Here is a 15,201-nt window from a genome sequence, read left to right as displayed (position 1 = left end):
ACTGATGCCTGGACCCCATACCAGAGATCTTTATTTATTTCTTTGGGGTGGAGGTAGTGGACTGGGTGTCAGTATTCTTATAGAATCTGCATAGGTGACATGAATACGCAGCCTGGGATGAAAACCATTAGTTTAGGAGCTCGGCTAATCCAGCAGAGGATGGCTAAGTGTGCAGTTCACAGAAAGTGCTGGAAATTCAATCCCGGAGGCTGCATTCCTTTAGTGAATGGTGGCCTACCCTAGAAAAGAAAGAGAAGGAATAGTGGCAGATGTCAAGATGACATCACCGGGTCCTGTGACTTCTCTCTTTATTCAAATGTGCCTGTGTGGCACTTACATTCTTTAGATCCTGAGAATACCAAGGTAGATAGGTCTTGATAAGATATAATCAGTAAGCAATGAAGACTTCAACTATAATTGCTGTATAATACTTTTATTCAATAGTTTTATGGGAGGAAAACTCACATTTCTGTATGTGTTACATCACATAATTTTCAGACATGTGAGAGTCCAGTGACAAACTACATTCAGAGAAAAGCTTAAAATCCATTCTTGTATACCACCCTTGCGAAATACTGAAAAGCAGCTCTGAACCTCAGCACTAAAGGTTACAGAAAGCACCACATAAAGGAGGACTCTCACATATCTAATTCCCTTCAAATTCTAGTCTTATTCCCCCTTTATGACAGAGCTGCACTCATTCAAAATGCTTCAGTGCAATAACAACCGACATCTTCCCATTTACCAAAATTCAAACACATCTCACATATGTGGCCCAGGGTGGAGGTTAGAACTAATAACACCAGTGAGCTTGGCTGTTCTAAAACCACAACCTGGATAAGAGTTCTGTAGGTGAACAGTAAGATATTATACATAATACCTAATGGTAGGTATCTCTTGACCATTGAACCTGACTACAAAATCCATAGTGTTTAGTATTTCACACCAATCTTACTGCAAAAGCATTGTGCTACACACAATCAATTCAACTCCAGTTAATGTTGGAACTAATAAAAAAATGTAATCTTTAACAAAACTTAATCACTTCAAAGCACAATTGAGAAAAGCAAATCAAGACAAAGCCCAGATATGAATCCTAGAGGGACTCTATTGCTAAGAATTGGATTTTATAAGTAGCAGACTCTTGGGTTTTTTTCTTTTTTCTTAGAATTTTAAAATAAGTGTCACCTTTTTACTCCAAAAGTTTGAGTTCATTGCAGAAATCAATGGCTCTTCAGCCTCCAATTGGGATTGGCGCTTAAGGACAGACAAATGCCTAGATCCAGAGTTCTGAGAGACCTTAACCCCTGCCCCTCCCAGGTGCCCCATCCCGTGGGTAATAAGTCAGCAGTCCCTGGTAGAACAGAGCGACAACTTGGCTTTAAGGAGGAGTCAGAATGATGGAGGAACAAAGTCTGTATCTGCTAGTGAGCCCACGCCCAAGTCACTAGGACACGAGGATTTAGACACCTCTGAGAACAGAACGTATTTCAAACACGCACAAACATAGACTGTTGCATAATATTTTTAGTTGAGGTCAAAAATTTAAAAGCCCTATTTCCCCAGGTAAAAGCAGGGGATTCTATCATTAATATGTCTCTTATTTTTATGCCAGATTAATATAAGCCCAATCTGGAGGTAACGCTTCTTTCCAAACTTAACTTCCTTTTAGCAGCACACATAGAGTGCCGACACCTTTCAGAGGTTTTCTCTCAGATCCATTTGGTCTACAAGAGACTAGAAATAACTGGAGGGAAGGGAGTGGGCCTGGGTTTACAGGATCCTCTCATAAACTTCTCTTGGATTCTCCTTCTATAGATTTCTCTACCATACAAGTATTGTTTTTAAAAGCCAACACTGTTGAGGCCAGAGGTGCTGCCTTCAGTGATTAGATCGCATTCACCTTGAAGCTGAAAGCAGCGAATAACCACAACACACAGGTTTTCCCGACCAGCACGATGACTAACACTTGTTTTCGATAATGTTTGACTTGAGACCCTGGTAAAGTCTGTCTGGCAAATCAAGTTAAAGCAGAATATAGAAGAAAGGGTAGAGAATAGGAACAAGAGACAAAGGGAAAACAGTTTATACAGGAAATTCTGTATAGTGAGATCCAAGGACACCAGTATGTCTGATTCAATTTTTTTTTTTTAAAAAGGGTATTTTCAGTTCTGAGTTACTCACGTCTTTATTTCCCTAGTATTACTCCCCAACTCAGTCATTCTTTCCTTCTTTTTCCTACAACCCAAAACCAGGATGCAGTTCTTTCAGATTGGCCCTCCCCAGAGCTATTTTCTTACTCATCTGACTCGGTGAAACTCCTACAGACAAAAAAAAAAAGGGGGGGGGGAGGCTAAAAATGTTTTCCCCTGTCTTTATTCAGTTTTAAAATCTGCCAAATTCTCTTCTACAGAAAATAAACTATTCTTTTTAACCAACATAAAAGAACAACTGAGTTGTACTTGGTCTGCCTTCCTCCCTCCCTACCTTCCAGAAGTTTCTTGGGGTTAGACTGAGAGAGTGATAGGGCTTCTCAGGGCCTTGGGATATAGTCACAGTATGAGTGAGTCATCCCCCAGTTCTCTTACCAGATCCTTCCATACCAGCCAATAGGCTCCCAGGTCACATCAGGCTGAGAGATTACCTCGGAAGTTGGGAAACTGACACGCTCTGCACATTTCCAGATTAGACAGATGAAAAGGTCACCAGCCCCAAAACCTACTGTCTTTGGAGCCAGACCCAATTCAGAGAAGCTTTTAGCCTGAGAGGCTTTTCCTGCCCCACTTTACTGATACACCTGTGTGGAGCGAAAATTTTAATACATGAACATATGGGCAATTACATTTCAGTACTATTGACAAGAAATGTATGACAAAATCCTTCATGTAACCACCAAGATTCTGAGTCCTCCTAAGTGGCCCACTTACTAATGGGCATTGGAAAAAACAAAACTGTAGTGTAACTGAATACAATGTAGATTCTGACAGTTGGTTACAATAGGATTTGGCCTAGATTTTTAAAAATGGCACACCATTCACAAAAGTGGTTGGGACCATAAAAGTTCTCCACAAACGCCTTTGCTGCAGGCGGTGGCCTTGAGTGGCCAACGTGGTATTTGCTCTCAGCGATTCACCCCCAGAGCACTTAGCAATTTGATTCTCAGCAAAACAACAACCCCACATATTCCACTGCCTCACCCCCAGGGTCTAAGAAGTCTACCTACCCAAAGACCACTCTGTTGTCAGCTTTGGGGAAGGCAGGAGGCAGCTAAACTAACCTGTGGGTGCCCTTTCAGTGTGGCTGGGCCCATCTTAGTAGTCAAGGAGTCTCTCAAGCATCAAGTTTGGCCGCCTTCGGTGTTGAATGTTTGACTTGCATTTATCTGTAATGGAAGAGCCACAGATACCTTGGAAAAAAATATTTTCTCTCAGAACCCCAAGAGTGATTGAATAGCTACTTTTCATTCCACAAATGGAAATTATTGTCCCCACTTTATCATCACTTTCTTTTTGAAAAAGAGGCAAATAAAATGATCCTGTTAGCACTTAGTGCAGGGAAGCGACACTTTCGATGATTGGGAACCCCAACAGCACTTCCTTGCTTCTTGGCCTAGGAATCTTTAAGATGAGGGAACCTTTCAGGTGCATCAAATGAGCCAGAGGAAATCTGCGTCCAGAGCAGTGTTTAGTGTAACAACAGGGACTGGGTCAGCCCCCGTAATGTAAGATTGTAGAGGGCCAGACAAGAGCCTGGGAACCATTTGTCAAGAGCCTGAAGTTCTCCTGGACAGTCCCTGAAGATCAGTGAAAAGGCATTTTATAATTCCTTAGGACAAACGACATGAAAGTTTTCCTTTCCAGTCCCACCTTCAAAGCATCTGTGAAAGAACTAAGGCGACAGGGCCGGGCCCGTTGGAAAAGCCCACGGGAGTAGGCCGGGATAGCCTGAGCTGCCTTTCTTACAGTGCCGAGCCGTGTTTTCCTGACAAGTTCAAACAAGCAGTAACAAAATTGGCCTGTTCTGGTGCTGGCCTAAAAAGGAGACTTTCTGGCAGCCCTAGTGTCTGAGGTGGGACAGGTCTCACACAGCTTTGGAAAGGGGTCACTTACCCAAGGAGTTTTGTGTCAGGGAAGGGTCAGGTGTGAGATCTGAAGGAGGATATCAACGCAAGAATATGAAATGTGAGGACGAAGGGGCGTCTGGTATCATATAAGAAAACACAGATCGTGCCACAGACCCTGGGAATACAGAAAACCCATGCAAGAAAAGCTGCTCCGGCAGGGAGGCAGCTGTGAGTAGGGCAGGCGTCTGGCACAAGTCCACCCCTTGGAGAGCCAAGGTAGCAGTGGCAGGCTCTCCACCATCAAGGATCCTGAGAGTTTGCTCTTCGTTCATTTTAGGGAAAAGGCTTCCTCTAATGGGCGGTTCTTCTTGCAGCTCCCCAAATGGGTCTTGGGGAGTTCCCACAGGCAGAGGCTACGTCTAGCTAGCAGGCTTCCATTAACCTTCTTCTCTTAGGTAGATATATACGTAATTATTTTTCTCTTAAATTCCAAGAATTCGTAAAGCTCTCGTCTTGAACAAATGCAAAAGCAGAGTGTCCTACTCAGGCCCTGAAACACACATATCAGCCTCAAAGCAAATCAGCTTTCCAGTCTCAGGTGAGACTGGTCCAGTCCAGAAGGGCAAGGGAGATGCTTCTGAATCCTGGAGGCAGGAAGGGATCCCTTCAGATGGGCTTGTACAGCAGAGTAGTGACATACTTCTTCTTGTAGCGATGGGTTGCACTAAGGACCATCACACTGTCCTGCAAGGGGAAGAAACACACACAACTAATTCACTAGTTCAGGCAGGTCTTCCCAGCCGCTGGCCCTCCACAGTGTCTCACTTTTAAGGGACACGATTTGGTATTATAGGAGGTTGGTTTTGGAGTCAAATCCACTTACTTTCCAATCCTGATTCCTACTGTTACTCTGTTTGTGGCCTTGAATAATCTGCTTAATGTCTCTAAGTCTTTTTCCTCATCATTACAAAGGATCACACCCACCAGTAAGGTGACTGTGATGGTTAGAATATTTGGCATAGTATATGATAGAATGTAGGTGCTGAAGAAATATTAGTCTCCTACCTCATGCCCTTCCCACTTCAAATTTGAACACTGGGCTTAAAACTAGCAAAGAAAAAAATAAATATCTTGCCATCCATTTCTAGAAGAAAGTCTTAAATGCAATGAGAAGAAAGGGCAGGTATCCTTTTAAAAAACGATTTCCAAGCCTTGAAGCAGGTCTAATTCCCATTTAATGCCAGGAACGAACTTAAAAAAGTCCTCTGTGATCAAGAGGGGACTCAGGAATCCCCGTCTCTCCTTGAACAAAGCAGACCCCCAAATCCTCCTTGGAAAACAATCTCAATCCAATGGATCAAGGCCAAGCTGAATCACAATATTCAAGACCTTGACCTGGGTCAGAACCAGTGTGGATAGCTGGTTACAAGTGGCAAAAGTCAGTCAGATCTCAAAGAACCTGAGCAAGTGCAGTCGAGAAGGCAGTGTATCTACCTGGTTTCCCCTGGGCTGTATTATCCACAGCGAATGCTCTTCAGATTAACATTCTGGGACCAGCGTAGGCTGATCACAGCCTAAATATGACAGAAGCAAGGCGAGGAAAAAGTTCAACCCCAGGAAGGGTTTGGTAGAAATGAGGAGCAGGTAAAGAAAGACCTAAGGGGAAAGCCCTGGTACAACAGTCTCTAGGAGAGAACATGGAATGAAGGTAGGAACACTGAGCTTCAGTCCTCTCTCTGGTACTTATTGGCAATTTGACCTTCTCTGAGTCTTAAGTTTCTTTATCTATAAAACGGGTTAAAAATCATACTTACCTCACAAGGTCATAGAAAAATGAAATTCGAGGATATATAAAGTACCATATCATCTGTTAAAGAAGCTCTTATCCGTGATTGCCCTAATCTGGGTGTACATCTAAGAAATATAAGTAGCTTAAAAAGGTAACTGGGGCCCGTCCTGCATCCACTTCTTCAGCAGCCCTGGGGATAAAGCCTCTGAATTTGTACTTTGACAAACTTCCCAGGAGATTCTGATGGTGATCAGCCCTGTTTGGTAACCGCACAGCTGTGTCCAACTTTATTCCAAAAGCCACACTACAGAGACACGACTAGACTGAGAGGGTATTTTCAACTAGGCAGCTAAAACAGCAGAGAAATCAAGGACTCTAAGAGTTGGAGGGGACAGGGCAAATCTGGTCACATTTCTCTTTGACCGACTGTGTGGGAGAGATGCCACCACTTGGGTAAATATGCCTGAGGCCCTTGAAAGTAGCTCACGGCCACCTTTAAAAAATGGGGTCCTTAATACCACATGCAAGCATTCTTTGAACGGGAAGCTAAACTTGCTTTTTCTGCAAATGAAATCCTAGTGCTGGGAACTCAAACTTAATTAAACAGGTGGTACAAAGGTTATAGCTATCTAAAAGAAACCAGGGACCAAAGAATTCTATCACAGTAATTCCGCTAGCCAGAACACAGATATACCAAGATTTAAAAAAAACCCCACAAAACCGTAATAAGAAACTACCCAGTAGTTAAAAAAACTTCTCCTATAATTTGACCAGCTACGGCTTCAGTGAAATAGAGCAAGTAACCACTGGAGGGCTGGGCGTGGGGCATGTGTCACCCTTCCCTACCATTTTGGGGAGCTCTGTGAAGAGCCAGGCCCACCACTTACCTTAATGGACAATGCGTAAAGATGGTTCAGCATAACGTGATTGGGTTCGGGGAGCAAGGCTGGGTCACACTAAGAGAAGAAAGAAAAAAAAAATCACTGAATGGGGTTAAATGCAGTTTTAAACCAAACCGTTTACTCTTCCGCAGAGCCCTTTGGGATTGTTGAGAAACTCTAAATTAGAATGTCTTATTTCTTTAAAATAATGTACTTACTCTGGTATGTATATATCAATAACACATTCTCACTACAGAAAATGAGGCAAATTTTGAGTCCAGGGCAGAAACGCTAAGCCTCGCATCTATTCATCTTCCTAAGTAGAGCGAAGATAAAAATCTTCCCCGCAATACATACAGAAGATTCATGTTAAGAAACAAAAATGATCTTAGTGGGAATCAAGTGAATTGACTAGAGATGTAAATTATATGTACCCCACCTCCCCACACACCCCTTATATTTCTTTTGCATATCCCCAAATGATAAATACTCCTTTTCTCGTGTTGGCATAGAAGTCCCAGAAATTGGTTCTAGTAATCCACTGCTCCAGACCTGACTTATTAGGACCAGAAGACAACTGTGAATTTTGATATCAGTACCTGTTAAGTCACAATTCAGCCCTGGGAAAGCAATCTGTAATGCTACTGATACGTGTGTGACTTACACTCTCAGCACATCTTTGTAATGATCCAAATCTAGGAATCCTAAACTTTAGCTCCGATGGTCCTAGTGACCCCCTGATGCCCCAGCAGTACTCTCAGGATACTCACAGAAATATTAGTGTCCTTGTTAAGAATAACTTGGAGAAGGTGAGGAGGCAAGATGGGTGGGGATTTGAATCTCTCCTCGGATCGGAACACATACATTTCTTGACCGTAAGGCCCTGGGGGTGAGCTGGAAAGGTCTGGAAGATATTTATCCAATTATAAGGGAAAGTTGGATAACTAGTAAAAATGCATGAAAAAGTTCATTTAATTAATTAAAAATTAATACGTGGCAGCTAATATTAAATAGTGGACCATAAACTTGTGGCCTGTTGGATCTACCACTGTAAGGCAGCCAAAGAAAAAGTCTGAGTCATTCTAAACATAAAGCATGAAGTTCCTCAACATGGTGACATGGTGTGGAGGACAGAGGAGATGAGGGGTAGAAGACATAGGTGTAGGGCAGAGCTCTCCGTTTATCAGCTGTATGACCTGGGACAAATCCCTTCCCCTAAGGTCCATTTCCTCATTCATAAAATGAAAATCATCTCTGCCCTAATTTACAATGTTTTAATAGGAATCAAGTGAGGTAACATGTGACAATGCCCTGTGAACTGTTAAACAATATGGAAAGTCTCTTTTCCATCCAAGCAATAGACAACAAGGTTATAAACTCTAAGACTACGGATACTGCAATGATTGCAACAATGAAAACAAATTTACTAACGAGGTAGTGGTCACTAGGGAAATGCAAATCAAAACCACAATAAGATAGCACTTCACACTCATTAAAATGGCGATAATAAAAAAGATGGAGAAGAGGATAATAACTGTTGGTGAGGATGTGGAGAAATTGGAACCTTTGTACTGTTCCCACTGGGAACGTGAAAAGGAGAATAGTTTGGCAGTTCCTCCAGAAGTTAAACATAAAGTTACTATATGACCTACAAATTACACTCCTTGGTATATGCCCAAGAGAAATGAAAATATCTGTCCATACAAAACACAGATGTTTGTAACAGCATTTTTTATAATAGATAAAAAGTGGAAACAATTTAAATGTCCATCAGCTAATGGATGGATAAACAAAGTCATCTATCCACACAGTGGAATTTTATTCACCCATGAAAAGGAATGCAGTACTGATACATATTGCAACATGAATCCTGAATACATGCTAAGTGAAAGAAGCCAGACACAAAAGACCACATAGTGTACGATCCCATTTATGGATTTGCCTATTTGGGACATAATAGACAAATCCATAGAGACACAAAATAAATTTCTGGTTGCCAGGGTCTGAGATTTTATTTGTCTCAGGGAGGGGACTAAATGTTTACAGAAGAAATATCTCTAAATAAAATTCAGAAGATCCCTGAGAAAATGAAAAAACAAACGAAAACCACTCTTGGGAAGGAACATGCATTATAAGAAAAACACAGCAAGAAAGAGCACATACTCCAAAGTTACCTCGACAAGATGTCTCCGAGCTTTCCATGGAATCTAAATTTAAAGCATCAAACACCTCAAAATCAGATTTCTTGACGTGGATCAAGTTGTTAATCGTACCAAGCTGACTGGTAACCACAGGCTGAAACAGTGAATAGAAAAAATATGCATGAGTCCCGGTTTCAAATCCATCTCTTCCGTCCAACTCTCCTCTTCTTAAAAATGATCATACACGCCCCGTTTGTCTTTTTATCAAGAAAGAAATCCCCCAGTGGAGGAGAGCTGCTGTCCATCAATCGTGACAGCACTGACGTCTGACACCAACGGGAAGAAGGTCTCAAAGGAGACTGTTACGAGAGATCACGGCCTCACCTCTGATGGGTCATGAACCCACTGTCCATCCACGAAGAACTTGTACTGGTGCTCTCCCTCGGGGAGGTCCAGGATGGCCACGAAGTCATTATGGCTACAGAAGAAAACAAAGGGAAACAGGCCACATGCCTATTAGAAGACAGAATGTGAAGGTAGAAACCATGAGGCAGTCCCAGTATCATAGCCGTTATCTGCCACACTGCTAAGCGGCTGTTCCCCCGGACTAACAGTCATTCACAAACACCAGCTCCTTTCCTGTATCCTGTTGAGCATGTATTTGCCAGTCCCTCCCAATTACTTTAGTTCCCAACTAATATCTGGAAAAGAATAATGAAGACCTTACCTTCATCCCACAAAATGGTTCACCTTAGTACAACTATTTTGCTTCAGCAGAACACATCCCTCCCGAGTGGAAACACGATAGCGGTAGATTCAGGATACAGACGTGGCTCGAGGTACCCTTTCCACATTTTGGTGATCATTTTATGGAAAATTACCCACTCACAGGTAGGCCATTCTGATCACCTGTTTAGTAATTCATTAGTGCTCTGCAAGCAACAAGGAACATTACTGCCTAGAACTTCATGATGTGTTTGGTTTTAGTGCGGAAGTCAGAGCAGCTGGACTCCGCCAGTTACAGAAGACTTCCCACAAGCGTACAAAGGACTTGTATTAACACAGTCCTAGAGAATGTGACATTAAGTCCCTCTGAGGCAGTAATATTCTAAGTGGTAAAACATCTCTGACTCGCTATCAGGCACGCGTGTAGCCACGGGTTACAGAAAATGTTGCATCCACCTAGCAGGTGGAAGGGAGTTGTCCAGCCGGGCCCCTACTCCTGGGCTCTGTAGACTCAACCAAGACACTTGTGTTCACCTCTTAATCAGTGGGATCTTGGCGCTCCAATTGTTGAAGGACCCAGAGATGAAGACCTCCTTCCCTCCTTCAGACCAGCGGATCACAGTGGGCCGGGCCTGCTGTGTGGGCTTCACCGAGTCCTCCAGATCCTGCTGCCAGGATACAAACTCTTTGTCCCCAGGGAGCTATAAGAAGAACGAGGTCATCCTTCAGTTGTGACCCAGGAATTCTTACAAGGTCACTCTCCTCCCTAGGGCAGGGAGGGGTGCTAGGTTTCTGCTAAGGATCAGTGAACCCTGAAATTAGCAACTAAATCAGGTCAGGTTGTAAACAAACTATAGAAAAAGAATTCATCTAGGACCAAAATGGTCAAATGGCTTGTGCTCAAGGGCTGTCCAAATCCACGCCTAATTTCCAGGTCTACATATATCACTCACCCTTTCAGAGTTTTAGGATTTTCCTTTGGGAAGAAAAAAAAAAAAAAAAGAAGCGTACTCCCATTACCAGATTAACTCACAGGCAGGCAATCATGATATGCTTCTCGGTGCCTCTTGAAAGGAAACAATATGAAAACAACGTATGGTTCTATAAAAAATAATTAAGTTGGACTTGTATTTTTCACATGCAAATATGTACAGCTCTCAATTATCAGTCGTAATGGAACTTAGAAATACTGAAATTCATAACTAATTCAAAAACTCCATTATAGCTGGTAGGTTCCAAAGGACACTAAAAACATAAAAACCCAATCACTGGTTTCTTAAATTGTGAGAAGTGGTTTATGAACTCTTACTTGCTCAACTATGTCAGGTTTATAGTAATTATTTTAGGTGTAGGAATGAAAATTCTGGAGCCTCAGGGAACATCAGATCAAAAACAGCTCCCTTTAATACAAGCAGTTCCAATACCAAATGAGGTCTGTAGGATCCTGAAAAAAATTGACTCCTTACTTAGTTTCTTTTCATTACCGTGTTGGGAAAATTTCCCAGGGCTGGGAGACTGAAGAGAGGCTGACAACTCCATCATTGCATCAGGAGTTTATTAATGGAACTTAGATATGAGGCATGTGTGTTGGGCGTTGGCAAGACAACGTGGGTACACTCCGCATCCTGTTGCAGGAACTAGGGAATTATACAGAAGAGGAGTGGATGGATAGAAGTACCGGGGGCGGGGGGTGAGCCGGCCCAGATTAGGGGGAAATGGGCCTGGGTAATCCCTAGGGGATGGGTCAAGGGGATTTACAGGAAGCAATCTCTGTTCTGGCCATCATCTCGCTGGATCTAGCTTGAGGGTCAGGCAGAGGTCATGTCTTGAAACAGTCTCTTCTCCACATGCCATCCTTTAGAACATGAGCTGGCAAACTGTGGCCAGTGAACCGGATGCTTTTGTCAAGTTTTACTGGGAAAGAGCCAAGCTCATTCATTTACTTTTTGATCTCCAGCTGCTTTCCTGTTACAGTGGCAGAGCTGAGTAGTTGTGACACAGACTATATGATCCACTAGTCTAAAATATTTACTGCTTGGCCCTTTACAGAAAAAGTTTGCCGATCCCCACTTTACACAGGCTTCAGTGACTGTGGTAAATAGGTAAATAAGACTGTACAGTACCAAATCAAAAGATTACCAAATCAAATAATGTGGGTTAAATAAAAAATTAAAAGGACGAGCTTATTCGTTTGGGTTTTATTTTCAAAATGGCGGGGTTGTCTACCTTCCATACTGTCTCTCGATAATCCTCAAAACTGCACTATGAGAAACCAGCATAAGCTGAAGTAAACCGAGAAAGAATTGAAGGGACTTTCACATTATATAAGGAAGTGGCTTAAGAGAAAACCTCGTTATGCATATTGTTCAAGCAATGCACTCTTGCTGAGTGGCTGAATTAGAATTATGGAAATGTTTACATATGTCTAAGCATGATTCTCAGATTCTGATTCAGATATATGGCCTGGGAATCTTTTTTAAAAATCTGACCAGATAATAATGCTGTGATATATTGGAATAAAGAAAGAAAAACTAATCTTTAGAGATATGTCCTAAAGTATTTACAGATAAAATAATCTTTGATAAGCCAGTAATTTGCTTCAAGATAATTGGTGGGGGGAGTGGATTGGGGTAAAGATGACGTCATTTCATTCACAATTTGATCATTGTTTACGTGGCTATTTGGGACTTTAGTACACTGTTTTCCCTGTTTGAAAGATAGAAAATGTTTCCAATTATCCATAAAGTGTTTAAGCAAATTTCAGGTGATTTTAATGTGCAAATTGGACTGAGAGAGGAAGAAGGTGGCCCCAATGCCAGTTACTTTTATGATTTAGGATTTTCGGTTTAGAATTTGAAAGCTACAAACTATTAATATGCCTAGTTTAGAACAAAGCCCTTCCACATATGACATTTCTGTGGTAGGCATGCGTGCAGGTGACTAGCAGAAAGGCTGTTTGCGTCAAGTTAAACAGTCAGCAAAATCATTAGGAAAAGAGAAAATTCGAACTACAGTTTGAGATGTTTAAGCAAAACATTGATATTGAAGTCAAGACAGTGGGTAGGTTGAGAACTGTAAAATTTTAGATTTGGAAGAGACCTTAGGAACGATCAGAAACAGTTTTCTGATTTCACAAATGGCAAGACTGAGGTAAGGCAAAGAATCATCGCAAATAGGTTCCGTTTCCAATAAAGCAATCTGGCTTGTATTCAGTACACTGCTTACTGCAGTCACAGTTTGACAAATACACTGTCCTTAAATCCTGAGTCATCAGTGTAGGAAAAGGGGGGAAATGCAGTGAGGGAGGTCACCTTGAGAAAGCCCTGAAGAAGTCAATTCAGATGGCTGGGTGGACAGCCCTAAGGATGAGGAAGACACCCTGAAGTGGGAGGAGAAAGGAAGGGAGAAGAAACCGCAAGAAATGGTCCTTTTGATCACTCTCACTTCTGATTATGTTCTCCGTTGAGATCCATGAAAATAAACAACCAAATTCCATGTGCTACCAACGTGGCAAATCATGTTCCATTTACTTCGTGGGAAGGCATAGGGGACATCAAAGACACTCGTCTCCTCAATCCCTCCATTTTTCTAATTCATCCCAGTGGGCCTTAAGGTACTTAATGGTGTCGCTCTAAAAGTGATAAGAAGCTTTTTTGGATGGTAATCACAGTGCTGTCAGCTCAGTGTGCCCTTTCTACAGAGTGCCCACAAGTTGCCACTCCGCTCAGAGTCCTTGGACGCCAGCACAAGGTCTTTGGGGCAGCGTGGGTTGTCCCGCGTGCAGCCATGGTGACATACTGAGGTACTAGTGGCTACTGGAGAAATCCTGGAATGATTTGCTCTGCCACTTGAGCAGCCGGGCACGAAAGAAGCACAACCTCAGCACCGCAACTAGAAGGCATGGGACAAAAAATGAGCAGCGGTGTCCTTTATGGACGCACAAGACTAGGAAGTATTCAAATAAGCAAGTGATGGTTCCTCCCAGTCAAGCCCAAGGCGAAGACGATCAGAAGTGCTGAGCTCCTACAAGGGCAAAAATGGTACACAGAGAGAAAAAAGAAACTCATTCACCCACCTCAGGGCAAATGTGAGACACCGCCGGCCATGGGCGGCAACTCAGGCAACCTCTGAAGTTTGCCAGCAGCGCTGACACCCACAAATTCATCAGTCCTCTAGAAGAGGGCACGGTGCCTGTCAGGAGAACCAAAGATTGGGAGGCGAGGGCGGGGGGGGGGGGGGGGGGCTGGCATCCTGCTATCCTCTTAAAAATGCGTCCAACAGATGAATCGGCAAACAAGAAGCCCCGCTTGTGCCCTATTTTGAGGCAGCACCGCGAGAGGAATTAATATCCACCATCTCCATCCCCCCCCCCCCCAAATCCCTTGAATTCAAAAAGTCATAACCCAGATCAGTGCGGTAAGAATCAGGAAAGGGAGGAGGCGCCCTGACACCCAGCCCACTGCAGCATCGCCACCCACCGGGGGCGAAGGGGCGCTCACCTTGGGGTCCTGCAGACTGAAGACGCTGGGGTCGTCCGTGCTGCCCACCATGATCTTGTGCTCCTTGCCCGGGCCCTGGCCGCCGGTGCCCTCAGCGCGTGCCGCCTTGGCGCCGTGGCGCTCCCCGGCCACCCGCTCGCTGGTGGTGTTTCCCATGGCTGCAGCGTGTGTCGGGGGCCACCTGCCGTGGGGAAAAGCACCGTGCGAGGAACACCCCTGCGGCCACGTCAGAGGCGCCCGCAGCCCCACCCCTGCGCCTGGGGACACGGGCCACGGAATCCCCGCCGCAGGGAAGCCGTACCCGGGGGTCCCCCCCTGCCCGGCCGCCAGGCGCGCCCCGAACCCCCTCCCCGCCCGCCGCTCAGGGATCCCGCTTGCGGGAGCTCCCCCGCATCGCAGCGCTCACGCCCCCACCCCATCACCTCCTGAGACGCGCTCCCTCCTCCCGGCCGCGGGCGCGCTGGATGCTCTGCGGCGAGGGCCACCAATAAAGTTATTGAAATTGAAGCCACGCGCGGAGCTCGGGAGCCGGGTTTCCTCCTAAAATGGCTACAAGGCCGGTGTGCGGTCCCGCCCCGCGCGCGCTCCCTGCGGCCCCGCCGCGCAGCTGCCCGCCCGCCGGCCTCTCTAGCCGCCGCCGCCTCCATGGTAGGCGGGCGTGTGGGGCCCTCCCTGCCCCGCGGGGCTCCCGCCCGTCCGCCGGGACCGGCTGCACCCGGACAGCCCGCCCGGCGACACTGCACCGGGCCACGCGGGTGCGCCGAGCTCCGGGCCTGCCGCGCGGATCACACGGTTCCCAGTGACACTGGGGACCGCCACCCAGGCTCCGCCGCTCTGCACCCCGAGGAGCGGGGTTTTCTTCTCGGGCCCCCTCACCTGGGCTCAGCTTCGCAAAAACATCTTCTGGACAGCGTCTTGGTGGAAGTCGCCCCGGAGAGGTGGTGTCCAGGGGGAATGGGAACACGGACTTGCCGCTGGTGCAGAAGGATCGGTTCAGGCTAAAAAACTAAGTGGTGTAGGGAGCTGTCAGCCGCGACTGGGGCCCCCGGGGGAGAAGGAGTGATTACGAAATAAACCTTGATAAATTAGTGAAATGTTGCTC

The 15,201-nt window shown here is 44.9% G+C and overlaps 1 protein-coding gene across 5 annotated transcripts; it reads right to left on the bottom strand.

Annotated features, from left to right (window-relative positions):
* PRKAB2 (protein kinase AMP-activated non-catalytic subunit beta 2) lies at positions 1-15,143 on the bottom strand. Of its 5 annotated transcripts, none has more exons than XR_013991773.1 (10): positions 14,522-14,663; positions 14,100-14,280; positions 10,135-10,301; positions 9,259-9,352; positions 8,908-9,028; positions 7,504-7,637; positions 6,740-6,808; positions 4,110-4,807; positions 3,278-3,382; positions 1-239 (listed from the first exon to the last, which is right to left on the bottom strand). XR_013991773.1 is itself a non-coding variant. In XM_081026596.1 (8 exons), exons 2-8 carry the CDS (start codon positions 14,253-14,255, stop codon positions 4,730-4,732), a joined length of 819 nt encoding a protein of 272 aa, XP_080882722.1. In that variant the 5' UTR covers positions 14,256-14,280; positions 14,976-15,143; the 3' UTR covers positions 420-4,729. The 5 variants fall into 5 exon arrangements, 2 of the variants coding, with proteins under 2 accessions (XP_080882722.1, XP_080882721.1); XR_013991775.1 differs by lacking the exon at positions 1-239 and adding an exon at positions 420-2,797; XR_013991774.1 differs by lacking the exon at positions 1-239 and having other exon boundaries at positions 420-3,382.
* Positions 15,144-15,201: the final 58 nt, after the last annotated feature.

This window comes from Rhinolophus hipposideros (assembly GCF_964194185.1).
Source record: "Rhinolophus hipposideros genome assembly, chromosome: 19".
NCBI classification, from domain to species: domain Eukaryota; kingdom Metazoa; phylum Chordata; class Mammalia; order Chiroptera; family Rhinolophidae; genus Rhinolophus; species Rhinolophus hipposideros.
Note: the sequence above shows the minus strand (reverse complement) of the source record. Positions and strands in the feature narration are given on the sequence as shown.

Excerpts from the sequence above, each read along its gene's own strand:
- PRKAB2 (XM_081026596.1), bottom strand. The coding sequence starts at position 14,255 with ATGGGAAACACCACCAGCGAGCGGGTGGCCGGGGAGCGCCACGGCGCC. Across the intron at positions 10,302-14,099 it reads TCAGTCTGCAGGACCCCAAG|CTCCCTGGGGACAAAGAGTT; the intron begins GTGAGCGCCCCT and ends TTCTTCTTATAG. Across the intron at positions 9,029-9,258 it reads GGGTTCATGACCCATCAGAG|CCTGTGGTTACCAGTCAGCT; the intron begins GTGAGGCCGTGA and ends TCACTGTTTCAG.